This window comes from Fulmarus glacialis, unplaced genomic scaffold (assembly GCF_000690835.1).
Source record: "Fulmarus glacialis isolate BGI_N327 unplaced genomic scaffold, ASM69083v1 scaffold14559, whole genome shotgun sequence".
Classification (NCBI taxonomy): Eukaryota; Metazoa; Chordata; class Aves; order Procellariiformes; family Procellariidae; genus Fulmarus; species Fulmarus glacialis.
Genome location: NW_009232748.1, coordinates 39,300 through 66,379, shown reverse-complemented (window position 1 = coordinate 66,379; position 27,080 = coordinate 39,300). Strand labels below are relative to the sequence as shown.

The window sequence follows — 27,080 nt, the reverse complement described above, 5'->3', positions numbered from 1 at the left end:
CCTGTTTTTTTTTTTTTTTTTTTTTTTAATTTGTTGCATACTGGATGTATGGAACAGCACTGAAATGCAGACCCTGTGAAACTACTTCTGTTACTGAGCGGTTACGTTCCCTTCGCACAGGTCTGATCTTCCTCCTTCTGCTCATACTGATGCTACGGTGTTTGCTTTCATGGAGTGAGGGCCTGATTCAGTCTTTTTCTTGACTCAAGACTTTTGGGTCAGGCATTTATTGCTAATTTATACCACAACTTTGGCAAAAATACAGCACAGTTCTCTGCCCAGAATATGGAAGGCCACAAACCTATGCTTATGTAAGGTTGTGCTTGCTTTGTTTTGGCTAGGCTGCTCATGATGGTTTTTAACATACAATACTTCTCGAAGTCTTGTGTGTTTCAATCGCTGCATTATAGGCTTCATTAGAAAAGTTCAACTCACAACTGGTTTTGAGGCTTCAAAGTTTCAGACAAAAGAAGAAAATAAAATATGAGACTTTGAAGCCATCACGATACCAGGGCTGAATTTCAATTCTCTGTTGATTCCCATGATGCGTTTGATGCAGTGTCAGTGTTGTGACAGCATAATTCCACGAGAAGAAAGAAAGGCAGACCTTAGACTGTTACCTTGGAAATCTTGCTTACTTTGCAGTTTGTTAGTCAGTTGTGTTGACAATAAGAAGAAAAAAATCCATCCCATGGTTTAAGAAAAGGAAAGCGGGGGAAGGGAAGTTGGCGTTTATAACTCCAAACTTTCTCTCAACTCCTTTCTTTGTATTTCTGATCTCAGGCTGCAGTCCAGACTCCATGGTGGTTTGTAATTAAACCCAAATTTTGAAGGTTCTGTGGAGTTCTCATTGCCTACCAGGTCAAAATGAATCTGGTTTCTATCATGGAATATTTCAGTTCAGTTACCCCTTGAGGAAGTATGGGAACAGACAGTCCATTCATATTGAACAGATGACCGAGGCTTAAAAAAAACCTTTTTGTCTATTAAGCTTATGGCTAAGATATTATGAAAACGGCTTAATAATGTGCCCTAACATTTATACCACACTATTTTCTTACTTTAATTTTCCAGGCAATTAAAAATAATTGAAAGTTACTGCCAAACCCCCTGAAGATACACTTTTTCTTTCAAATAAGCTTATTTTCATACTTGTGAGGTCACCAGATATTTATTTGACCATCTTTATAGGGGTCAGGCACATTACACACACAGAATGGGGATGTGGAATAGAACTCGCATTGTAACAAGAAAGTGAGAAGTAAGAGCAAAAAACCAGTTACATGCCATGCCCAGTGGGTGTTCATATTTATTATCTGGGCATGACAAACATAACTCATTATACATATACCAACTGAGGCCTAAATTCTGCAATGCACTTAATACTAAAAGTTAGATCTGTGTTTAAAGCCTATTAATTTTGAATAGATGTAAACAAAAGTTTGAATGCTTTGTCAGATACGAAGGATGAATTGGGGCCAGCAAATACCTCAGGGGGCTTATCAGCTGAGTCAGGTCTAGTCAGTGTGGCAGTTTGCTCCAGTGGGCCCTTTTGGGGTGCTGTTCGCATTCTGACATCCCCAGGAGTCTCTCTGGCAATGAGAAGAAATGCAGCGGGGAGACAAAGCAGGAATTATATTGGTAGATACAGACTGTATATAGTCAAACGTCTCTAATCTTCTCTCCTATTAATAGAGTTGTAGCAGACACAACCCATGTGGCTGCGGAGTCACGCTGCACTGTAATATTGCTTAGCCAGTTCTCCCCCTAAAGGCTTAAAATCTGTCACGTTATACAAGAACTGAAAGCCTTCTTGTAGTGTCCCAGATTTCCCCCTCCTGTCCATCCCATTCCCCTTCCGGTTTTCCCTTCAAATTATCTTTTGCTGCCTCATTTGATGTTACACAAAATAGTTTTTTGAAATATGGTGTGTATATCTCTCTCTACATATTCACATACATTCTGTGGACATTTCCTCTTAGATCTCTTATCCGTAGTCAAAAGGTGAGTTTACGTTGGGAAAAAAGAAGAAACAGGTGGGCTTTTTGTCGAAATTTTGTATATTGAATGAGACAGTTTGCTAAAGGCTTCTTTAGTATTGGTGTTCATGTTGATCGTCCCAGTGTAGGGTGTATATTTTGGTCAGTTACTTCAATTTTTTTGTAACTGTGCGAATGTTTCTCTTTTCTCAATGTTACTAACCCTTTTGAAGGACAAAAGTCCTTTTCGAAGTGTATCACTCCTGCATGGTAAACGTCCTAGCTAAAATTAGTCCTATTTAGACAGGTCACTCATCAGAACATAAAAGGTTCTTCCAAAGCAAACCCTTTCTGACAGAGGAGGACTGATTTGCTGCATGAGTTTGCCGGAAAGAGTAAACTGAAGGGCCCTCTCCTCTCCTGCATTCCTCCTCCTCCTCCTCCCTTCCCTCTTAAACCACTCCCACCCCCTCCCTTAACTCAGCATCTGGTGGAAAGAGCATGTGATGCTTATTTCTAAAGGCAGCAAAATAAGCTTTGAAAAGTCTAAGACTGTAATTGGTTGTCTGCCTTTATCCTTGGAGCCACGGGGAGGTTTCAGAAGTAATAACTGTTACTTAAAGTAGATGAGCTTCTTGTGGCTTTCTTAGAATTGTAGAGCACGTTAGTTGTCGGGTGCTTAAGGAAGCATCTGCCTGTCTGTAGCTTTCAAAACATTTTGTAAGCAAAGAATTTAGTTTTTTCCTGTCTTCTATATATGGATGGTGCGAAGTTACTCCTCAAAAAGTGTGTTCTTACAGAAATGGCCTGCCTTGACTGAAAAGATACGAAGGAAAAACAAGTTCCTTTTAATGATATTAAATTTGCTCAGTATCTTTCTTAAAGCTATTGGCATCTAAAATATCCTTAACTATATGGTTACTACTCTCCTCCTTCAGTCAAAAATGTAGTCATCTTTTGATAAAAAGACTCAAGGTGGTAGTTCCACTAGAATGGGATAGATAACTGAGGCCTTGCACCATTTTGTTTCACTAGGACTAGGGGTTTTCCATTGCACTGTCTTTTAACCTTAATAGGATTTGTAACTATTAATCTACGATCATTGTATTGACAGTATACTTTCACTGATACATATGTAAAGCAGTCTTGGGTTTAAAAACTGCATTGTCCATTGGTTAGAACAGAAAATTCAGACTCACTGGTGATGCGTTATACTCAACAAAATTATTCAAGAAACCATAGATCTGGTAACTACCCATAAAGTTGATCCATATGATCTTGTTCGTATTTTTGCCTGATGTGCAGTGCTGGTAGGAGTGATAGGGTTTTGGATTAACATCAAGGTGCCTCATGAACTTTTGGCACAGACGACTATAGATGGGAGACAGTTGCCCTGACAGCTCACCATTGCGACTGGTAACTGCACTGGAGGTGTCGTGGCTTCAGACCTGCACAGTTCTTGGACTTGTCTGGGAGAAAGATGTGCTGTGAAGACACCAGATGCTAGCAGGATGGGACTTTGTAACTGCAGTGGTAAAATAATGTGTCACCCTACCTGTGAGTATGGCTTGTGCTTGGGAAAGATGCCAAAGTAAGAGAGAGGAAAGTCAGGTGAACCCCAGAGGAAGAAGTTCTGAATAGCAAAAAGGTCTCTGTAAAATGCCTGTTCTCGTAATTAAAAAAAAAAGGTAGGGTGCTGGTAGCTTTTTTTTGCATCACCATGTTGAATCAGGGGCAGATTCTGTGCCCTAGAGAGCTCTGCAGGCACAAGAGGAGTTGAGGAAGAAGCCAAATCAGGGCAGTCTGGAGCTTGGCAGCTGCCTGCCCAGGTACTGCAGGAGAGTTTGACAAAAGAGCACCAAAAGCCCATCTGTGTTCCATCAGTTTAGAGCCCCCTCTCCCCTCTCCTGGCTTCATCAACTGTCTGGGTGCTGAAGTTCATTATGCATTAGTTGGTACTTGGGGAAGAACGCCATGCCTGGTAGAGAGCTGATATGAGTGGAAATCGCAAGGGGAATACTTGCCTTTTAGGTAACATTTGAAACTAAAATGAGATTCTTGGCTGGCAGAGTGGACATGTCTCCACCATATAGGAACTGATGCCTTGGAGAGAGTTTGAAGCTGGAACTTAAGTGCAGTTACAGCAAGAGAGCCTGGTTTCCTTTCAAAGAAAATGTGAGGAGAAAATTTTGTCCGTCAACGGCTTTTTAATTACCAGAACCGTGACCCCACAAACAATTCAGCAAAGATTGAGCAAAGCAAATCTGTTCATAGAGGAAATTTTGATTTTCCTTGATGAATCTGATGGCATAACTTCCCTCAGCTTCAATTACAACAGGAGCCGAGCCCTTAGTTCCTTCCAACTGCCAAACCTGCTTTCTGTTTTCCTGGAACAGCCGTGCATGTGTGTGTGCAGGCGCATACGCCTCCGTCGTTTGTTTTCCTCAGTCGGTCGCGCTCTCCTTCCCTTCATATTGACAGGGCATCAGAGAGTTCCCAGGCAACTGGTGCCAATAAAACGACCAGAGAAAAGGGGCCATTCTTTCTTCTTAGCCCCTCTGACCTGGTTTATACTAGTCTCCATCACTGGCTCTACTCAACCAGTGGGAAGTGTGAGTTGAACTGTTTTGTTTTGTTTTGTTTTGTTTTAAACCACAGGGCAGGGAATTCTTTTCAAGCTGTAACTTTTAGTTTCCACTGGAAGGGCAAAACAGACTCTTAGTCAATGGAAAAGAGGCTTCCAGTCGCACCAGCCAAGAGCCAAAGCACAAGGACATCATGTAACAAATAATCAGCTATCTCTTCAGATGTTTCTTTCAAAGAAAAATAAAAAAAATCAGGGGGGTACTTTATTTGAGGGATTTAACACAGACATTGAGGTAGCTGACAGCCACATTCATACATGGCTTTTACTTTGTTTCTGGCTTATTTCAGTTTTCCCATCTGTGTAGTGGGTATCATACTACGATGGTTTTGTGCTTCTTATGCTTGCCCATAGCAGAGGGATTTCAACTAGAAGAATCAGAGAAGCAGAAACACTTTGAATGGGAAATACTGATTTTGTTGAGCAACTACTAAAGATTCGTAGAATTTTGAGACTAGAAGAATGGCTATTAAAAAGTCAATGTTTGTAGGAAATTTGGAGAGTTTTAAGGATTTATAGGATCCGATCTATATCAAAGAGTAATTTTATATGATAGATCTACAAGCAGGACAGTGAAATAAAAGAGTAATTGTTGAGATCAGGGATTAAACAGCTAGTTGAACTGGCTGAGCATTTTTTCTCAATGCAAGTTTCCAGGTAGCACTAGCTGCATCTTCATGCTAACCAAGCTTCACTGATACTGAACTCGGGAAAAAGTTAGCAAGTTGCAGTAAAGTTTCCAGTGGCCCAGAAGAATCACAGAAGGCTTACGAATCTTTGTGAAATAGGAGAGTGGTGAGATTATTTCCGTTTGCTCCCTCCATTTCAAAATCAAGTTTCTGGATCTGGGGTTTACCTGCGAGGTTGTTGCTGGTTTTGCTATACCAGAACTTACTGGAAATGCCTTATTGTTTGCTCCCTAGGATAAGTGCAATTATCAGATGTCATCTGGCCTAATTTTTGTACTACAAGAATAAAAGGAAAGAAATGTTAAGACAGGAGAGAAAACTTTTATGCTAGCCAAGAAGCTCTGAAAATGGATGATGACTTACGCCAGGGGCTATATAGAGCGTCCTAGAAAATAATTTAAATTTGCCTTTACAAAATGAATTCATCAAAGGGTACTCTGTAGGAATTTGCTTTAAACTGAGATAGTGTCTGAAATAAAATAGTCCAGTCCCTTTTCACTTCTTCTGTTGTAAATTTTGGATGTGATTCCATAGAAATTAAAGATTTTTGCACTGGTGTGAGAAAAACTCAGTTCCCAATTTTTTAAGATGTGCTTCCTATACTGCCATATGACTAAGACATTACCTCTTTACATAGCGTTCTTTTAGATTAGCTGGAAAGTTGCATTTACATTGCTATCAGTGAAGTAAAATCAGGCCTTTGGACAACCAGAAGGTCCCCTCTCAGGAAGAAACAAAGTGAGTCCTTATAGGCTCATCAATAGGAAGGGAGAGCAGGTTAGTTCCAGTGAGGTTTTTTTTCACAGCTCCTTTTTATGCCTGTGCATAACAGGCGCTCTCCAAAGCGCTCTCAACTGTGGTTTGTGAAGATTCCCCACAGGTCAGACTTGGGGGACACACTGGCAGCCAGCATGTGTGCTGTGAAGGCAAGAATAGAAAGCAAATACTTCCCGTAATCACACATCCCAAAATGACAGGGTAAAATGAGTACTTATGCTTCCACCAGAGCAGTGAAAAATGGGAAGATGGAAAGTCTGGACTCCTGCCCAATGAAACCAAAATTGTAAAAAAGAAAAATAAAACAAATGCTACATACACTCCCGAGAACTGACACTGCAGTGTGGTAGTTTTTTTCTCTTTTAAATATATACAGTAGACAAGCAGTAAATCTTCTTACAGCTCTGTAGAACAGCATTATTTTTAGCTTTTTTTATTATCGAAATAACCCTTCATAGGTTTCAATCTGTAGCTCAATATATTTATTTTTTTAATCCACGTGAACGTGCAGTCCTTATAAAGACGTCTCGTACCTTATTAATCATTTCTGGATCACTTCACAAAGGGGCTTTAGGAAGCAAGTGTTCTATCCATCAGTTGACATGCTTGTGAAGGCTTGAAGGGTGCAGATAAAGGGCCCTTTTTCCCACATTGAAGATACCTCTCATTTTGCATTTTTTAGTTTGATTTTAACTAGAAATCTGAAAGAAGTCTTAAGACAACCAGAGAAGCCCAGAGCACACTCCGTTCTCATGTGGTTTAGCCTGTTCTTAGACAGACTCAGGCCTGCGGTTCATAAAAGCACCCTGTGGAGTATTCCAGGTTCAGTTCCCAAGTTCAGGAACTGTGGTCTCGGTAACCTCCAGAAGTAGCTTTGAGTACTTGTCACTGGTAAAGGTACATTTCTTCTGAAATGCCATTTTACAAGGCTGTGCAACATAATACTATCATTGTGCCAGCAGGAGCCTGAATGAGTCTTAGGGCTCTGAAGAAAAAAATTACATGGGTACTACTAGAGGAAGAGTTACCACAGAGTGCCATGACTTCATTATGCTTAAAATAAGACTTTGCATGCTTTTCTTCCAAGTAAAAGTAGAAGATAAAGCTCATAGCACCCTTTAAAAATGGGTAGGTAATATTACCCATTTTATATCTACAGGTCAGCTGAATTTACGTAACTGGTCCATAGTCACACAAGTGAACAAGTAAAGCCATTTAGAATAGAACCTAAAAGTTCTGTCTTTCAGTTCCCACTTGTATGACTCAATGCGCTCTTCGTGGAGTAGGAACAGAACTCATATACTCTGATTTTTCAGCAACGGTCTATGCAAATATTTTCTGGAGACTTTCCTAGGGCTCTTCAGGCATTACTAGTAGCATGAAATACAGAGATTGGGGTAGTTGCTTAGATATGCTTTTCATCACTGAGTAAGAAAAGCCATCGGTTCCTGTAGAAAGATGCTTTCAGAGCTTCTCATACTTAGTTTATTTTATTGAATAGTTGTGCAGGTAATGAGAGTAATAATCTCTACAATTTTTTGTTCCCTTGCTGTGCTTCAACTCCCAACGTTTCACTTTTTGGAGTGCCTTTCCTGCAAGGAAACGTTAATAAAGTATTAAAAGCTTTGTCCCAGTAATGGTTAACAGCTAAGTTGCCAAATCAAGTAAGAAGCACTAGCAGCATTCTCATATGCTTCACTTGCAGACGCCATAACTGAATGCAGTGCAGTTGGCTGGAAAGGTAGTTTCAATCCATCTTTTTCACTGTGTATAGGGGTTTTTTTTGCTATGGGGTAAGTTTATTCTTAGGAGCAAGCTAGTGTTGGTGAAATAAGCTTGGCAAAACCTGTAGAATAAATAGAGCATCTCAGTAGCATGACTCCTCCTGGCTTTTAATGTGCTTTTGCTCTGGTACAGCTTATGAGCTTTTGAAAATGCCATCTGACCTGCCTAAATTCTGACATAGAGGAACACCTCAGAAACGTTGTTGACTAAACTCCACTTGGTCCTTGACTTCCCCAAGTATGTTAAAATGATGCTGAGTTTTCCCAATAAGATGTGTACCTGTCCAGTCCGTTCCTTGTAACCCAGCAAGGACCTAACAGATGGGTCTGTATAAAGCAGCTAAGAAAATCAAGCCTGTTGCTGGCTGGCATGCATTTGCTAGAGATGGCTCTTCACTGCTCTGGAAAACTTTTGGTATCTGTAAATTGAAATAGGTGAAAATTTTGGGGCACTTTTGTAACATTTTTACTGGTGTATCTGTAGTGTCAACGGGTTTTATTCTTGATGTATCTTTTGAAGTCAAACAGAATTAGTGTTAGTTTCCTAGGGGAGGGGAGTGGAAATTATTTGCTTAGGATCTTATAAATCAATCAGTAGCAAAACTTGGAGTCACAAGCCCATTTCTGTTTGTGTGTTCCACCCCTTTGTCCTCTACAAAATCATCTTTCCTATCCGGCTTACCTAAGGAGGAAAGTTTATTGAGAATAGGTGTTAGGCTAGTCTTTTAGAATTTCCATGGCCTGTGGTGCAGATGTGTTCATGGCCAAGAGGGTCTTGCACCGTTACCGCTCTCTGTAGGGCAGTTGCTGGTTTAGGTGTGTGCCCAAATTCCAGATTCCCTTGGAGGGGAGTAAATGTGAGCTGAGACGGTCAGATGATAGTTTTCAACAGGAAAAACGTATTAAATAACAACCAGATAATTTTTAATTAAAGGCTGACTAAGTTAGTGGGAAGACCCTGCTCACCCAGTGGACCCTAAGTGAACCTCGAGCACAGACCAGTTGAGCCTGCGATGCTGTACTGGGTTGCAGCACAGACTGGATTGCAGCTTTAGCACTGAACGCCAACGTGGGCATTTGATGCTAGTGGTAAAATGTGCTCACTAACAGCTTTTTGCTCTTTCAATGTATTTTTATCTTCTGATGTCTGACACGTTTTGAAACCAAGTAGTCTCTCTCTGGGGTTTCTCCATGCCTATATCAGACCGGCGTCAGGTCTTGTGGTTTGTGCCCCTAATGAGAAAGCTGCTTAATTTTCACACCCAGACGGAGTATCAGATGAGACAGGAAGCCCCACCCTTTCTCATGGTGTAACTGAACTCAGCTCTTTGCGTGAACTACCAGCAGAAGCAATAGCTTGAACAAAATGATAGTATGCTATCTATAGATTTATAGACCATTTTTTATTTTGCCTACTCTGGTTATACATGCTTTCCTAGCTGCAGAGTTTTCAATGGAGATGTTTCTGATTTACACCCAAGTTAGGAATATGAAATTGAATTCTTCAGCCTCCCAGTATTTTCCCAATTAATTTTTTTAACAGACTGAAATACAGATTCCTATGCGTTGGGACAGCTTGAGAGCTTTTGGGGACATTAAATCTTTCATTTCTAAAGATGCCACATGGGATGCCGTGATTTCTGCTGGTATGGTATCTGCATTTCCAATCCATCTTTAAAAGAAGTGGACTGGTCCAGGAGACAGATTCCCCAGCCTCATCGAAGCATCTGCACAGAGCATGCTCTGTGCCTTTAACTTCCAGCTTCTACGCAGGGATGAATCAGCAGCCCCATGCAGTGTGGGTCACTGCACCTGCTCCCAGCCTGTCAGATGTTCTCAAAGCTGCAATAATAGCCGCTACGGCACCAGGCTGGCACTGCATCACTGAGTTTGAAGAGCAGAGAAGCCTGGAGTTTTTATTCTTTTACTCATACCCTTCACCACACACAGTGGAAATGCATTCACACCTAGCCTGGGAAAGGCTACAAACAGAGATAAACATATGCTGTTACCCCATTTTAACAGAGATCTGTGTTTTCAATTGGGTTTTGGAATTTGATGCCAAACTTAGACCCAGTTGTGGGGAGATTTTATCGGCAGAGGATAGATCAGAATTTGGAGCATGGGCTGCTTTTCTGAAGGTACATTTCTACGCTAGAAGTTCCACAGGCAAAGAGGCCTCTTAAATATTTTAAACTCCTTTCATCTAATGTTTTCCATTCTCAACAAGGCAAAAGAAGCCCATTTTCACTACCACATGCATCACTACACGTTAGCTGAGCAACACAGCAAAACCTGGGTTGACAAAGAGCACACTGAAGTTGGAAGGATTTTAACAGGGTTCTGGGTGTTTTGTGAACATGGGTTTGCACTGAGTTTTAGCCCTGTTCCATAGCGCTGGTTGGTTTTTTACACAAGATGGAAGTGCAGGCATTTGGCAATACACGCCTTTATGTAAGCTTAGACTGTCAATTGTATAAGACTAGTTGCAGTTCCGTTGACTTTACCATTTTGCAGGATTTGGCCTGTACTGGTGTTCTGTCCTTCCAAAAGGGAGTGCTGTCCTGTCTGTCGTGGTCTTAGCTTATCCCCTAGTGGATAGCTGCTCGCATCACAGAGTGTCGTAAGGATACAGGGGTCGTTCTTTTGTGCAACAGAGCAAAAAATGAGGAGAGAAAAAAGTCATCTACTCAGCCCAGTGACATAGTGATGGAAATAAGGTAGGGAAAAGACAGTGAATTTCTTCAGGAAATGTATTTTGGTAGATCCTCAGGCACCAAGAATCGTATCCGTGAGCACTCCCAAATCTTAAATTTAAGAATTTTTTCTGGGCTCATTTTCCATTCTATATTGCAACGAAAAGTAACACTCCTGTATCGTGCTGACCTGGTACTGCTTGGTCTGCTGGTTCTGTTCGTGGTACTGAGCACTGGGGAAGGCTTGTCTTTTTGAGAAGTAGAGGGTCAAAAATTCTTTCTACTGGTCTCATGCTTTGTTACTGTAATACTTAATTGAAGTAGAAAATTTGATCTGACATGTCGAATGTGGCCCTGGCTGGCTAGAGGCCAAATTGGGCTGCTTAATTTAAGTTTGCCTTAAAATGGCTGACATTAAAGTTCACGTGCCCAAATTTCCCTTTGGAATGTACTTTTAAAATCTTTTTTTAGTAACTTTATAAATCTTTCTGTAGCTGTTTTTCCTCAAAAATCAATTGCTTCAGGAAACAAGAGTCCAAAAGCTTAAGTAAATGTTTCACATAGCATTTCTGGGCCCACTATGTATCATGAAGTTTCTTCCATCTGTGGATTGGAGAAAATGTATATTAACAAATCACTTTGCCCAGCGCAAAGCCCATTTGACAACAGATTATTAAGTTGCCAGCAATGGAAGAAAAACTGAATAGGAAACAAGGAAATATTTATTTCAGTCTTCTAGGGTTTGGGTTCAAGTTTTTCGTAAGTCATTTGTGAAGATGGCAAAAAAGTTACATCAGATTTTCAGTATTTCTTTTGCAACTTTGTATGTTTCATTATTTGGCAAAGAGAGAAAATGAAATAAAATCATCCATATTTGAGCCAATACCAAGGTTTGCTGGCTGCTGTGGCTGGGTTGGAAGTGTCAGAGTGGGGTATATTGTTGCCTGGAATCTGTCCTAGAGTGGGATGTAATCGGTGAGTCACACGAAGAGAAGATTTTGTGTTCAGTATCTAGTCTTGTTCCGCATCTAAGTATCTTCCTATAGTTGTGAGCAAATTTGCTTCTGCCTCTTTCAGCATCAGAAGGCTGCACAAAACAAAAGAAGTGCAGTACAGTACAGTACTGACCTGCTTTGGATATTTATAGGTGGCATTTTTGTTGAGTTCATGACACAGCCACAGTACTTCTGTGGAGGGGGACAAAAGTGTTTTCAGTGGGATGTCCAAGCAGATAGAAGTACACAAGAGGAAATATTTAATCACGTGAGAACAGGCTGTAGTCAGAAGCCTTCTGTTTCCTGAGTTTCAGAGATGAACCTCCATTTCTTGATTAATAGCCACATGTAGTACCGCAGCATTTCATAGACCAGGTGGGAAACTACCAGAACTGCTACATTTTTACATTGTTGAAATGGAACCTAAATATGTGGTGGGGTTTTTTAAGCATGCACTGAGAGGCAATTCCTGCCTCAACCAGCAGATGATCTGTGTAAACAAAATGGGATAGTGGATGGGAAGAAAACTGGCGGAGATCATCACAGCAGTTCAAAAATTATGTTGGGAGCAGTCCTTTTTTTAAGTCCAGCTGAAGTGCTTTACCACTTTAGACAGCAGTAGCTCGTTAGCAACACTGAAGAGTCCTGTGATGGGAGATGACTTGAAGTTAGAAAAATCTACACACCCCATTTAGCACCTGTTTTTCTCTCCCCCTTTTTTCACCCATTTACATCTCTGTGTGGGGAAGGCAAACCTATTTTTTCCCCATGCACACACGTTGCTTACTGCTTTTTTTTCTAACAGCAGCTCATGTTTTCAGATCAATAGTGGCTCCTGGCAACAAAAGGTTAAGCATCGTTTCCCAGGTCTACAGAAATGTTTTGTGCTCAGAGCCCTTCTGATTGTTGGTGTCAGCCTTGATTTAAAAGGGAAAGAAGGGAGACAGTGGAGAAAGCTGGAGACGAGACATGATTTCTTTAAATTTTCTTCTTCTGTAGAAACGTCTCCCCTGGAACCTTTCTAAAACCTGACACTTGCTCTCCTTTTCCCAGAGCTGCTCATTTTTACATGTGCCCCGTGGTACTGATTGGGCTCTGGCTGTGAGCGCTGTGGCGGAGGGGGTGCCGGGCCCGGGGTGGCCGGCTCCACGCCTGCCCGAAGAGAATGTTCTGCAGACAGCAGAGCGCGGATGGTCGGGGGGAGGAATGGGTTTCCATGCTGAGTCTTGCCACCTGTTGCCTTTTTCATTCCAAGCCCCCCTTCCTCCCCACCCTCCACCCCAAGTTCCTCTCCCCACACAGCTCACCATCCCCAGTGGATAGGGTTGGGATCAGTAGTCACTTGCCAAATACCTTTCTAATGCTGTCACTAATTCTGCACAGACAGCATCTCTGAAAGCAAAAACAAATCTTTTCCAATGCATTGTCCTGCGTTTTCTACAAAAAGCATTTAGAAATGCCTTTTCTTAGTTGAGGTAGATGGGAGGGACCATGCTGTAGCCACTACAAGAGTCAACCCTAGGGAAGCCTGAAGCTGTGCCGAAAGAATCCTCTGCAAATCCGTTGAAGCTGGCATTTGGCACTGGCATGGGCTAATTTTGTACTTGGGGTTACGCATATACACACCCATGTCATTCTTCTTCATCTGCTACATATGGAAAGCTGCCCCAAGCTCCAGAGTGCCAGGGAATGTTTTACTAAAACCTCCAGACTTGGTTTGATTATGTTACTATGCACACTGGGCTGTAGAAGCGTAAGAGTGGTGCGTGCTGCCAGATGAACTGGCATTAGCTAAATAGTCATCGGCTTGAGCCGTAGTTCCACACTACTGCCCTGCTTCCATGAAAGCACTAGTAGCCTGTTCATGGACATGAGGTCATAATTTCCTCCTAATTAAGGTGTGCAAAAGGGATGGCATTGCTTTAGTTACATAGCTGTTGGGTTTGCCTGGAAGTCAGTTGGGAGTCTGGAGAAGTGCATTTTAACAATACTGCTTTCAGTTCCTCGTGTACTCTTCACGTAAAGTCATTTAGATCACAGTTTTCAGGAGTGAATAATCATTTGGAGAAGCAATTTCTGAGTTCCTGATTTAAGATGCCTTGAAGGGGACTGATTTTCAGAACAAAGACATTGGCAAATAAGACCTTTTCTTTCATTGGCAAATAGACCTGGTTTTGAAGCATTTCAGGCTCTCCAAGTGTTGCCATGCCTGTGTTTTACGGACACACCTGTATAAATACTTGTTTGCCCACAAAAATCACAGTAAGGTGTAAGGATGAAAAAATCTAATGTAAATATGAGGATTACTAGTTATTGCAGCAGGGTTCTGCCACCTTGCTTAGAACCAGGTTGAATGGGAATATGGAAAGGTGGGGAGTTGCGAAAAGAAAGAAAAAGGAAGAGAAACTGAGGTGGTATGTTTCTCTTATTATTTCTGATGCAGCATAAGGTCCAGAACCTTCTCCCTCCCTGCTGATAGACGTGTTTGTACTGGCAAGGCTTCAAGCTGGTATCCCCACTGCACCAGTTAAACCAGTAGTTACCAATTTTTTTGCAAGCCACGCTGGGACTATAGGAATTTTATTCCTTCACAGTGTTGAAGGAAAGGGGTTTTGCTTGCCAAAGGGCTTTCTTATGCTTGAGGATGATTTATGGGCCAAGCTGAGCCACTTGTGGAAAAGGCAAAGCAGCTCTTGGCAGCACCCCCAGAATCCACTGCAGCTGTGGGGTAGTGAAGTCATCGGCATAACAACCGCTGCAAACAGAATAACAAAGTCTGTTCTGTTCTCGTTTAAAATAATCTTTCCAGTTCAGCAACCACATTAAACCTTACCTTTCTGCATGCAAAAATAATAAAAGACAGATAGTTCTCTGCAACATGGTGTGAATGTCTCACTTATATTACTGCCTATCACTCCTGCACCATCTACACTTTATTGAAGTATTTTAAATGAAGGAATGAAGCCGCATTATGTCATAGTTTGTATCTGTCCCTTGTTTTCACGCCTTTGTTTTTCCTTAGGTTTAAAAATGCAGAAAAAACCCCCAGTGTTTCTTTCTTCTAGATACAAAATTTGCTTTTGCCTTATAACCTGTTTCTAAGCTGATTGCAAAATGAGTAATTCTGTCTTTGATTTTTCCTGCCTGTCTTTGTTTCAGGTCCCTTCAGATCCTCCTGCTTCCAAAAAGCCCAAAATAGATGACTCTGCTTCCCAATCTCCAGCTTCTACTGAGAAGGAAAAACAGTCCAGTTGGTTACGGTCCTTATCCAGTTCATCTAATAAGGTGATTGCTGAATATTTTATAATCAAAAGAGAGATGAAATTAGCATGTAGCATTCCTCTACTGAAACCAGAAGAGAAATGAGAGAAAGAACTTGCCCAGGTTTTCTAAATTAATGACATTTCTATCCTTGTCCTAGTACACATTGAGCTATACAATCCTCCCAGTTTCCTTGCCATCTTCCAGTGTTCACTGACCTTGATTGTGACAATGAAGTAAACAATTCCTTCGAGCCTTTAAGGTACAAGAATCCTGAAAGACTCAGGAGCCTTTTGTGGTCTCTGCAAACTACATATAACTTACTGGCAAAGAAAAAACATGAGGTTTTACATTAGTACAGTTCACCTCTTCCAGTGGAATCCAGGTCCTAGCCAGTGGGGGAGTAGTTTTAGAGATAACAGAATGCGTAGTGAAAAGCATCACTAGCACTCCATTGTGATTTATGGTTTGAGAGATTTTTTTGTATTTACTTATTTTTCTTTCCCCTCCTTCCCAGAGTATTGGCTGTGTCCATCCCCGTCAGCGTCTCTCAGCTTTCCGGCCCTGGTCCCCTGCTGTATCGGCAAATGAGAAGGAGCTCTCAACCCATCTTCCCGCGTTGATCCGAGACAGGTAAGGAGACATGAACTGAAGGGAGAATGAGGTTAGCAGCTGTGGAGATTTATTTGACAGCAAATTGCTTTATGTTTGTTCCCTTGCACTGTTAACTGGTGGCTTTGTAATTCATTCAGTCAGTCCACCGGTATCAGATTAAAAAGCATTTGCAGCTGTGGTGTTTTAATTTGCAGAAGGGAAACAAAAAAAAGTACTGATATTTTGTGCATGCATTAAATAGGTGCATCTTAGGTGAAACGTGCCATAAAAGTCTGAAATGAAGGCTGCTTCTATGAACTTATGATCATTTTGGGGTACAATCATTGGAAGTTCTCGGCCTCCACTCTTTAAAGGGAGATTGAGTCACTCTTTTAGGGCAGGTGGACAGGGACCTGCCAGCTATTTCCAGGCAAGTGCCAACTGGTGACTGCAGCAGCTCTGGAGCACTGGCCGGTCAGCATGTTGCCAATGCAGCTGCGTGCTGCCTGCCGTATTGACAATACCGTAGGAGGACAAAGGACTGAATGGACAGCACAGGCCACCCCATTCCCTCTTGACGGCCAGCGGTCCTGGGGGGTCATGCCAGAGCACACCGGGCAGGAGAGCCTCAGCTTGTAAGACCCATCAGAAGATGACGTTATAGGCCAGATTCTGCTCTTGGATAGGAACATAAACAGGTACAAGAATGAGTCACCACCCATAATAGGTGGGACTACTGGTGTCACAATTAGAACGGAAAGTGTCAGGGCAATTATACATTCCTTTGCCAGACTTGAACTGTTCAGTCTGAAAAATCTTTGTGCTAGATTGCTGCCTAAGGGTAATGGTTTCTTTGGAAAGTTTGACTAAAGTGGCCAGGTGTTTTTAGGGAGTGTTATGGAGAATATATTTGCTGCCCTTATGAACAAGTTTCTTAGAAGCTGTGGGGATTGATTGGGGGGCGGGGAGGGGGGAGGGAGAGAACACAAAAGAAAAGAAAGTCTACCAGCATATCCTTGCTTTTAAACAGACTTTTCAGTTAGGTAGGGAGAGAAGGACTAAACTGGTGTAAGAGTATCCCTGTGAGAAATTTGGCCAATTTAAGTCTTAGGAAAAAACTCACCTTCAACAGGTTCAGGAGAAATTTTAATTTATGACTGAGGATACATCATGTAGTAGATGCTGAACTGAAGTTGCAAATACAGAATTTTTTGCAAAATTCTGTGTATTTGACATTACAATGTTACTGTCCTTTCACATATGTTTGTTGGCTTTTTTAAACTGCGGTTTTACATACATGCACTCAGATGCCTGCTGTGTCAAAAAATTAAATGCTTTTTGCACTCCCGTAGCCTTTCTTAAGGAAGTGCCGTTTCCAAGTTTACAAAACATTTGTGGAGAGACAGAAGTAAAACTGTGCAGTTAGGTAAAATAATAACGCATGAAGATCATGACGAAACATCATTATAATATTTAGACTCTGGGAGATCTCATCTCTTCGGTGCTCTTAGAATATGTGGCACTTCGAATATGATCCCTTCTGAACTGGATGGCGATTAGCTGTATAAATCATCTCCATGTTTAAATGAGTGCAAAACACTAAGCAAATATATAGGCAGATTCTTAGCTGGTGCAAATCAATGGAACTTCACTGTCATTCCAGCAAGTGTCTTGCAGTTTCAGTGTAACGCATGGATTGGGAAGCATCTTAAAGCCAAGAATGTGACTATTTTCTCCTTCCTTTTGCCTCCCCCTCTGAAACAGTTTTTACTCCTACAAAAGCTTTGAGAATGCTGTGGCTCCCAATGTGGCACTTGCACCTCCAGCCCAACAGAAAATTGTCAGCAACCCGCCCTGTGCCACAGTGGTATCACGGAGCAGCGAGCCACTGAGCAGCACTGTCCAGCCACGGAAAAGAAAACTTGCTGCAGAGAACACAGCTATCCCAGAAGCAGCAGCCACTGTTGCGACCACTGTTACTGCCACTGAAGAGGATAAGGAATCAGAAGCAGAAATTGAAGTAGAAACCAGGGAAGAATGTAAGTGACAGCCTTTATTTTGTTTTATTTGTGCTGGATTTTCCTCAGTAATCCACAGGAGTTAGCTGTTCAACTTCTGTTGTGATTAAATACAATTCTGGAAGCCTGATACCTCAATGGGATGTAAAAATACAGCTTTAAGTAATAATGAAAACCAAGAATGGAACGAAGTTGCGGGGGGTGTTTCCCTGGGAGAGGAACGTGCATCGACAAAAAGAAGCACCTGAACCACAGGTGTCCGCTAACCTAGAGTCTTTCATTAAAGCAGGTAACTGTTGTGCAGAGGACGAACTGTATGTGGTGTTCACATAAAAACTGATGGTTTGCTATCTGATCAAGAGCCTTCTATAAAAGCCTTTGTGGGATACACACAAATAGCCTGTAAAAATTCCAGAGCGCACACACGTGCAAGTGTGGAATTTTGTGTCAGACAAAGAATGTGGTCACACAGTTTGAATACTGCATCCATGGAGTTGAATACATAAAGCAGAGATCAAGAGTCAGTATGTGCTTAAACAGTATTCCGACACTGGGCCTCTCAGCAAAAGATGAAGGAGGACACTGGTATCGCCTCATTAATGTCACTTAGAGAATTCTGCTGCTGCCCTCAGTATGTTCAGTCTTACTCAGTGCATGCAGTTTATGCAAAAAGAAGAAATTTTACCTGCTGAAAACAGCAGGATCCTGTAGGTTTCCCTGAAGAAATCTTTTTCTTCACACCGATGGAGAAAACCCTGTTTGTGACATGAATTCCAAAGTCACAATTAGAGCAAATTGTAGGCTGGTCCCTTAAGTCAGTCAGGTTTGCATTTTCATCACATTTCAAGTATCAAAGTATAAACCGAGTATTTTCTTTCTTCCATTTTTTTCATTGAATTTTGAGTATCTCCTCTGTACAAAAGGGCCTCAGCATATTTTGAGTTATGTTAGTTTTAGACATTTTTTTATTAATTTTCAATGTTTTTATTTTTCAGTCACCTCCTCCTTATCCTCGCTCTCCTCCCCATCCTTTACTTCATCCAGCTCTGCAAAGGACATGAGCTCACCTGGGATGCAAGCCCCAGTCACAGTCAACAGTTCATACGAGGTTGCAGCACATTCTGACTCTCACAGCAGTGGGTTGGAAGCTGAGCTGGAGCACCTAAGGCAGGCCCTGGACAGTGGCCTAGATACAAAAGAAGCCAAAGAAAAATTCCTCCATGAAGTTGTTAAAATGAGAGTCAAGCAGGAAGAGAAGCTAAATGCTGCCTTGCAAGCCAAACGCAGTCTACATCAGGTAATGTTGGAAAACAGCTTTCTCTTACCACTGCCTGCAAATGCTCTTCCAGGTAGAAACCATTAGGTAGTCTCGTGTAAAAAAGAATTGCCTCATTTTTCCCAAATAGCAACAGCCTTTACTGGGGTATTGTTTGTAAATTCAACTGGGAAACCAAAGTACACAGGAACCATTCCTACATTTTTAAGCTTGCCACCTGTTTTTGCCTTAGGGTCTAAATCCATGGTTACCAAAATCAACATCTTTTCATTACTGAAAAAATCTTCTAGTCCAGCACAGTTTATTTTGTTTTCATTTTACTGAACTAGAAACATTTCTGTTCTTATGGAGGCTTTATCTGTAGTTTTAAAAGATTTGTAAAAATCCTGCCATTGCCCAGCTGAGGGAGGGTATTCCTGGGACACGGAGACGCTTGCTGAAGCTCTGCTGAAGAGCTGAACTACAGATCTTTGTTAAGCTTTCTGTTAGCCATGCTTCACTGAACGTTTCTTGCTTCATTCAGTGAAGAAGCTCCTTATTTCTGGAAATCCTTGATACATCGGTCATATCAAAGAAAGAATGGTCAGACAAAAAAAGCTGCAGAGATGCACTGGCTGTTAGCAAATCACAGTGGCTGAACTGAATGGCGGGTGAACTTTTTTTTATTTGAGCTGGGGCAAGAGTAGTGCACAGAAATGGAAGATAGAGCCAACATAGAAGATTTGCATATCCTCTTTGAATATTGTATGTGGCACTGTAACTAAGCTAGAAATGTAATCCATTAGATGCATCTGGGGTGCCAACTGTGAAATAAGGGCCTTGTTTCATCTAGCATGGGGGATAGGAAACCAGTACTTGTACTGTTGGTCAAACGCAGGTATACAGTCTTGTTAGCTGGCACAATGCGTTTTGTTTCTTTGGGGAACAAAACAAAGGACAGTAGCTCACAGATATGATTTGTGTGCAGTATGACTCCTGTGTTTAAAAAAACCACAAAAAACCCCCAATCCTCAAAACCCCAGTAGTAGATTCAAGTATTCTACTAGCAGGCAGGAGGAGGTGAAGGAGAGATTGTATGAAGTGCGTAGATATGATCACAATTAGAATTTTAACAGAAGTTTGCCAACTCAGATTTCTGCAAGAGCTGCAGTATAGCAAGCCAGCTTCTGTGCTGCATACCTCTCGTGTGAAGATGGCTTGTTGTGTACGAGCTGCAGATCCAGCTCCCAGAGCGGGGAGGCTGAGAGCTGTCCTTTCAACTGAACTGCTTTTCGTTGCCACCTTGAGCAAATCACTTCATTCCCTTGTGTTTCAGTAAATATGTTTTATTTTATGTATTTAAAAGTAAAAGTAAATATTTATAAGTAATACATATTTCAAGCTATTTTTTTAATATCTAAACTAAATACACAGTGTGTACTTAAAGTAAAGCAGGAATTACATGAAGCAGTTGATGAGGCAGAACAGAGTGTCGAGGCATTAAATCAAGCAACGTGTCAGAGTGAGAGGGAATATGGTATCTGGCCATCATTTTCCATTTGGGCGGCTGTGGGTTTCCAGTTCCACGTACAGAGAAAGTACATGTGTGCACGCTTCCAAAGGCAAGGCTGAGCTAACAATGGCCTGGCTGGGAAGTGAGATTGTCAAAAGAGTGAATTTCCCATGACCCGACTGCAGTGTTACTTAACAGAAACACGTTGCTGTGAGGGTTTGACTCTGACAGAGAGGAAATGCTGCTTCTGGGGGAAAAAAAAAAATCGAACTTTAGTTTCTAATTTAACCATTTAGGAGACAGACCTTTAGTGAGCCACATTTTTATGCTTATGATGAACATGTCTTTTAACAACAGCTTTTTAAAAACTTACGAGTTTCTTCCTTTGTACCTTTAGGTTCCTTATCATTATCACTTCAATTAATGGCGCTCTCGTGGATTTGAGATTTCAAGGTAGCAGCTCCTATTAAGAACCTGGACAGTGAGAGTGGCAACTTCCAGAGCAAAGCATGGTTTCGATTTAGCTTAAGGTTTTAACCTGGAGTTTTCCAGATGTTGCAGAGCGGGCCATTGGCTGGTTGCCAAGAGACTGAGGGCTACACACCAGTTACCTATAGCAAAACAAAATTGCCTAGAGCTAGAAAGAAGATACACAATTTGTTTTTTCTCATACTTGCCTTAAGTGGATTTTTTGGGGGCTCGATAAAATGGAACTGCTTACTGATTTCTTCAGCAAGTAGTAAACTTCCTTGTTCAGCTTTGCTGTACACAAAGGGCATTCACAAATTGCATTTATCATAATGCTGTGTATCTTCAGTATCTTCAATTAAAGTTGCAGGCATTACAGTTGGTTTGTTTGAAACTTTGAGCTAGTGTAGAGCACATTGCTAGTAGCTCTCTCCAACTGCAGTTCATCTTTATTCAGTCACAGATGGTCACAGCTATTTTGCTTGACAAAGCAAAATGTGGCTGTAGCATATAGCTTTTTATTATCCAAGAATTCAGGGTATCTTGAGCGTAGGATCTCATGTTGATTTAAAGGAGAAAGGCTTGTACAAAGTTCAGAATGAGGTTTAGACATGAGCCTTCTCGGTCATAACCGACAGAAGGTGGGAATTCGGTTTGGATCGCTTCCTTTACAGTTCTGTTCCCTTGCACTAATTTAGTCTCTGCTCCTCAGTTCTCACAAGTTAACTGCTTTTGTATTCTAGGAGCTGGAGTTCCTAAGAGTGGCTAAGAAAGAGAAACTGAGAGAAGCAACAGAGGCGAAGCGCAACTTAAGGAAAGAGATTGAACGTCTGAGAGCTGAGAATGAGAAGAAAATGAAGGAAGCCAATGAGTCTCGGATACGACTGAAGAGGGAACTGGAACAAGCCAGGCAGATCCGGGTTTGTGACAAGGGCTGTGAAGCAGGCAGGCTCCGGGCCAAGTACTCAGCCCAGGTAAGACCCAAATGCTGAAAGCTATAATTGCAAGTAAGCTTACCATTTCTGCAGTTTTCAGGGTTAGTTCAAGTGTGTGTCTGTCTGTCCTCTAAAGCCAATGGCCTCGTTTTGTCTAATTTGATACAAGTCCAGCTCCTATCTATATAATGTCTACGCCCCCATCAAGTCAATTTACAACCCGAGTCCTAACGCAAGGAGTTACACACTTGCCTGCACCCCGACCACCTACGTCAGCCCCACAGTTCTGCCTGGAACTTTGCACATTTGTCACTTGAAAATCACCATTTACAGAGAACTAAGGCAAATGCTAGACATTATTTCAGTTCACTAATACTCGGTGGCACTGCCAATGCATAGGGATCCATTTCAATACTGTAAATATCAGGCAGAGCTACTTTCTCTAATAGTATTTTTCCTTGAAGATCAGCCTAGACCTACAGGAACTATTTAAAACAAGAGAAGAAGCCAAGGCCCATCAATAAGCAAACTGCAGTGCTGGGAAGGAGTGATGTTTACAGTTGTAAAGCACAGGTCTAAGCAAAGATTTCCAGTTTGATCTCAGTGAAAATTCTAGGAATGCAGGAACATGTTGTTACAAGCAACATGTATGCTTTAAGCTTTCAAACTAAAAATCCCTCCCCGCCCTCTCTGCATCGGATTCTCTTGTAATAAAAGATGGTGAAGTTTTAATTTAGACCATCCAAAGCCAAGCAAACCAAGAGCTCAGGCTGCACATCCTTAAGTCACCTTGTCGTGTCTTGGTGTTGCAGGGCATGTGGAATGCAAGGCCATCCACTGTTCTAAGCCCCCTGAAATGACCCAGCATATCAGGCTGAGCTGAGAGCAGAATGGCAGCCTCCTGGATTTCCATGAGAAACAGCTCTGAAGAGGAATCCATTGCATGCCCTGCCTTCCCCTTCCTCCAATAAAACAATCCCAGTTGCCCAGTAATGCATTTCCTATAAAAGGGCATGGTCCCACACCCATTGTTAACCCCCGCAAGCCCCCCTCTATAGAGAGGGGCTCCCAAACAGCCTCTCTCCTTAAGGCTAACTCCTTTCCTTGCCATAGCTGCCTCCCCTGAAGTCTTGCTCTGACCTGCTCCCACCTAAATATCCCTCTGCCAAACCACTTTCCCCATCACCAGTTCCCAAGCTAAAAGCCTGGCTGAGAAACGCATAAATAAAAGGCAAGGGTCAGCAAGCATTAGCAACAGAAGGTCTCTGAAAAATGGGGCACGCTTGCCTAAATTTAAACTCCTAGAGCAGAGAGACGTCACGTACATGCAGATGCCACATAGGCGTCATACATTCGCATGTTGTAACATACCTGAATTAATGTTAAAGGGAACTCTTCTAGACCATGTTTACTTAGCTACTTTTCTGCCACGCATGTTGTTAAACACACATGCTTCATGAACGTGTTGTTACGCCTGAAGCATGAGCTGCGAATATTTGGTGTTAGGGGGGGGGGGCGGGGGGAGAGGAAAAGAAAAGGCAATAGCAACCAGAAATTCTTCTAAGCCCAGGCTCTCAATAACGGGAAGGGGAGTGGTCCCCTTGTACCACTATGAGACATGTCTAACCAGGAGACCAGAAGCAGGAAATGATGTGGGCTTCCTCTCTAGCATCACAGGATGTCTCACTGATAAGAGGTGTCCAGACTAAACATAACCAGATTGAGAGCGGCTGCACTGGGCGTTGCCGGCAGTTGACTTCCACTTGAGCAAAAAAAGCAAGGCAACAGCAAGTGCAGATAAATGTAAACGCCACATGTACCAAATGGAGCTTTGCAAATCTGCAGACGTGTCCTCCCTTGCTTTGTGATATGCATGGAAGTTTTTGACAATGTGGATTTTCAGGCTCCTAATAAATTCCCTCCCTGGGAGGGAATAAATGAGGTTTCCTAATACGACAGGCTAAAATCACCTCAGAAGGAATTCCAAGTAGCTGAATATTCTGCAGGTTTGTCTTTTCTAAAGACACTAATGGCACATTTGCAGTATTAACTGCAACGTCCTGTAGTATGTACTGAGGCTTGCTGTTACGGCCCGAGTGCAGTGCAGCGGCACGAGGACATGCATTAAGCCCCAAGTGCAGTAAAGCTGTATCATTGCTGTGCTTGGGCAAAATATCACGTGGCAGCTAATGTCTCAGGGTCTGGAATAGCTGCTTTATTTAGCAACTACTGCAGACATTTCTGCACGGCCCTTAATAGAAAAATACCTTAAGTATCTTCAAAGTCTGAATTTTACCAGACAGCAATATGACTTTTCTTAGTCATGTAAGAAATTTTAAAATAAAGCTTTATACGTCCTTTTGTCTTTAATTTGGAGTGCACACAGAAAGTTTGTCACTTATGTTGTGTTCATCACTTCTTATTTTTGAGGAAACCACAATTCTCTAGACAGGCTTAGTCTGAGAGAAACAGCATCAGGCAAGCATGAGAGGAAGTAAGACAACAAATTCAGGGGTGTAAATGTCTTTGCGTAAGCTTGAAGTATTAGCTGCTTAATACCTATTGAATATCAGTGTGGTTTATGCCTTTCTTTTTTCTTACCTTGATACTGAGATCCAAATATGGATGTGGTGGTGAGGTAGCCTTCATTTTAGCCCAAAACATATGAGTTTTCCTTTCCTTTGTAAAATGGCAATCTTAGATAACTGCTAATCTTATCTGTTTGTGGCCTAAAATTGCATATTTCAAACTGGTGCATTTTTTCTAATGTTTACACCCTTGAATACTGGGGCTTTTCTCTGCCTTTGGTATCAGTAAGTAAAAAATGGGAAGATTGACTGCTGAGGCCTTTGGGGAGGCTGAGGCCATCTGCGTCTCTTGCTGTAAGTTGGAAAAAGACTGTTAGATCTCAGCACGTGACCTTGTCTAAGGCTGTTTGGAACGTGTATTTCTTTAAGTCCATTTCTGTGCAAAGTCACTACACATTAGGATATGCTCAGTCCCCTTCCTGTCCTCCAAAGCCCAGCTTCTTATTTTTGAGTTGAAGTTTCTTATTTATGAGTTGAAATGGTGCTAATTTTCGCTGTTGCTTGGAGAGTTTCTGCTCGTTCAGAGGGCTCCCTGTGTCCCAACTTCCTCACATCCACATTCCCAGTCCCCTTGCCACCTACACTGTACCTTCACATCCTCCGTGCCCATCTTGCCTCCTTACAGTTCCTTATATTTAATATGAAGGATATAACAGTTCATGTATATGAGAGGATACTACAATTGCTTTTGTTGGACGTTAATCGATAGCTGAGACATGGGCCTTTTACATAGGCAACTGAGTATGTTTCTGGTCACTCATATTAATAACCGTTGTAAAAGATCTGAAAGTAAATTAGTCTACCTGTGCAAACTTAGCATTGCTGTCTGCCTAAAGAAATAATAGTAGTGGTTTAAGTAGTACAGCGACCAGAGTTCTATTACACTAAGGCATTCTTAACTAACTGTGCTGTTCTTCACCCTCCTTTCTGGAACTTAAGCCACCAGAAATATTTAAGAATGTCAAAGCTAAACAGTTCATGCAATGCACTTGCAGATGTACAGTAGTGTATGGAAAAAAGTAGGGAAAAAGGACTTCCTTCCTCACCGCAACTTTGATAATCTTATGTCTGGAAGTATACGGTTTTGTTACTCTTCTCACTTTGTGCTAAGGTGCTAGTCTGTGTTAATGTCTACAAGATCACAATGGAACTGAAATATTAAAATAGTTTATTATGTTTCTTAATATGCTTTTCTCTAGATTGAGGACCTACAGGTTAAGCTTCAGCATGCAGAGGCTGACAGGGAGCAGCTCCGAGCTGACCTGATGCATGAAAGGGAGGCTCGAGAACACCTGGAAAAAGTAGTCAAGGAACTTCAGGAACAACTGTGGCCTAAATCAAGCAGTCAACCCAGCAGTGAAAACACAACGAGCAACATTGAGAACTAAACAAATACCACATCATCTAGTACACATACAGAATGACATATATGCACAGTAAGGGAGGATGTGTGGGGTACGTGTGTAAGTGCATGTGTGAGTAGTTGTGTCTTGGCACACAGATCTATGAATATGGATTCTTATTAGTTGGAAGGCAAATGTTACTCTTTATAACAGAAGCACTGAATTATGCCTCTTTTTTTTCCAATCCATATAGCACAACATCTTACTGTGCCTATAAAACACAAAGTGTTTATAAACAAAATACTTTTAAGTCCACAGCAAATTTTCTACTGGCAAACTCCAAGCAAGCAGCATCGTCCAACTAAAATCAGAGTAAAAGGCAAGCATGGCAGTGTTTTTATGTTGCCCTTCTGCCTGTTGGAACATTTTGGAATTTAAAAACAAACAAACTTTTCTTATAAGCTATTTAAAATAATTCATTACACAGACTTGGTATTAAAAAATTAACAAGATTTTTATAATGAACCTTTAAAAGCAAAACAAAAAAAATCCTTCGATGCACAATTTTTAGTGACTTGTTATAGGCTTTGGGATTCTTAACGTAGAAGCCCTCTGGTGATGATGCCATTTCATTAGCAGTTTTCCAGCCATCTAGGAAGCCATCACAGTTTTAATCCCGTCACGTGGTTGTATGAGAATTTCAGAGTGCTTTTCAAAGTTGATTTTTTCCTTAGAAAGAATTATCTTCATTTCCTGTCCTGAACACAAGAAGAAAGGAAGATGCAGGATTGTAAAGGGGTGGGTGGGTGGGAGCGGGGACGGGAAGAGATGTATGCGTTAGAATTACAAACCCAGCCTTACAGACTTCAGTGTTTGCAAATCATGCCATCTTTTCTAAAGACATCTTCATTAATTGATGTGTTCAAAAGACTCGCTTCATCCAAGAGCCCTTCAGCTTTAGGAAAAGAAAGAAGGAAATAAAGGAAGGAAATGGATGATCTGTTAAGTCGGTTGAGAAATAAAGCAGAAGACGTGCGTTTTGAAGTCATTCTGAAATCTTTACTTCAGCTTTCAGTTTTCTGGAAAACTCATCTTCGTTGTACCATCATACCATAAATTCAGTATTTACCTGCTTTTATTATGAACTGTCAGTCAGGATTTTTGTGCCCAAGGAGAGTGCAACATCGCATTATCGGATACTACAGAAAAGAAAAACAACATTTTTGCTGCTGTGAATAAGCCTACATCTTTTTTAAAAAAAACTTTTTTGTTTTAAAAAAAAAATTACTTTAATTTTGGGATCCAAGCCGCAGCCCTGGAATAAAAATGCAGCATGCCATCACCGTGTCTTATTGTTGGTGTTGTTATTGTTGTTAATTTTTTTTTTTTTTAAACTGCACTTTGTCAGAATCTTACTCTGCATTTTATTCCATATTTCTAAAGTTTACAAGTTGAGCATTCTAGATCCTACCCTGCCTAACAGATGTGAAAATCATCAACCCAGTTTTCCACCATGTGACACCCTGCATCACCACTTACAT

The 27,080-nt window shown here is 41.5% G+C and overlaps 1 protein-coding gene across 1 annotated transcript in view; it reads left to right on the top strand.

The window, feature by feature from the left end:
* The window catches only part of SKI (SKI proto-oncogene), a 115,104-nt gene extending 89,520 nt beyond the window's left edge, over window positions 1-25,584 (top strand). Inside the window, exons 2-7 of the mRNA XM_009585054.1 lie at window positions 14,724-14,849; window positions 15,343-15,458; window positions 17,184-17,458; window positions 18,433-18,734; window positions 21,417-21,647; window positions 25,396-25,584. Of these exons, the coding sequence (XP_009583349.1) occupies window positions 14,724-14,849; window positions 15,343-15,458; window positions 17,184-17,458; window positions 18,433-18,734; window positions 21,417-21,647; window positions 25,396-25,584 (1,239 nt within the window). The remainder of the gene's footprint in view (window positions 1-14,723; window positions 14,850-15,342; window positions 15,459-17,183; window positions 17,459-18,432; window positions 18,735-21,416; window positions 21,648-25,395) is intronic.
* The last annotated feature ends 1,496 nt before the right edge of the window (window positions 25,585-27,080 follow it).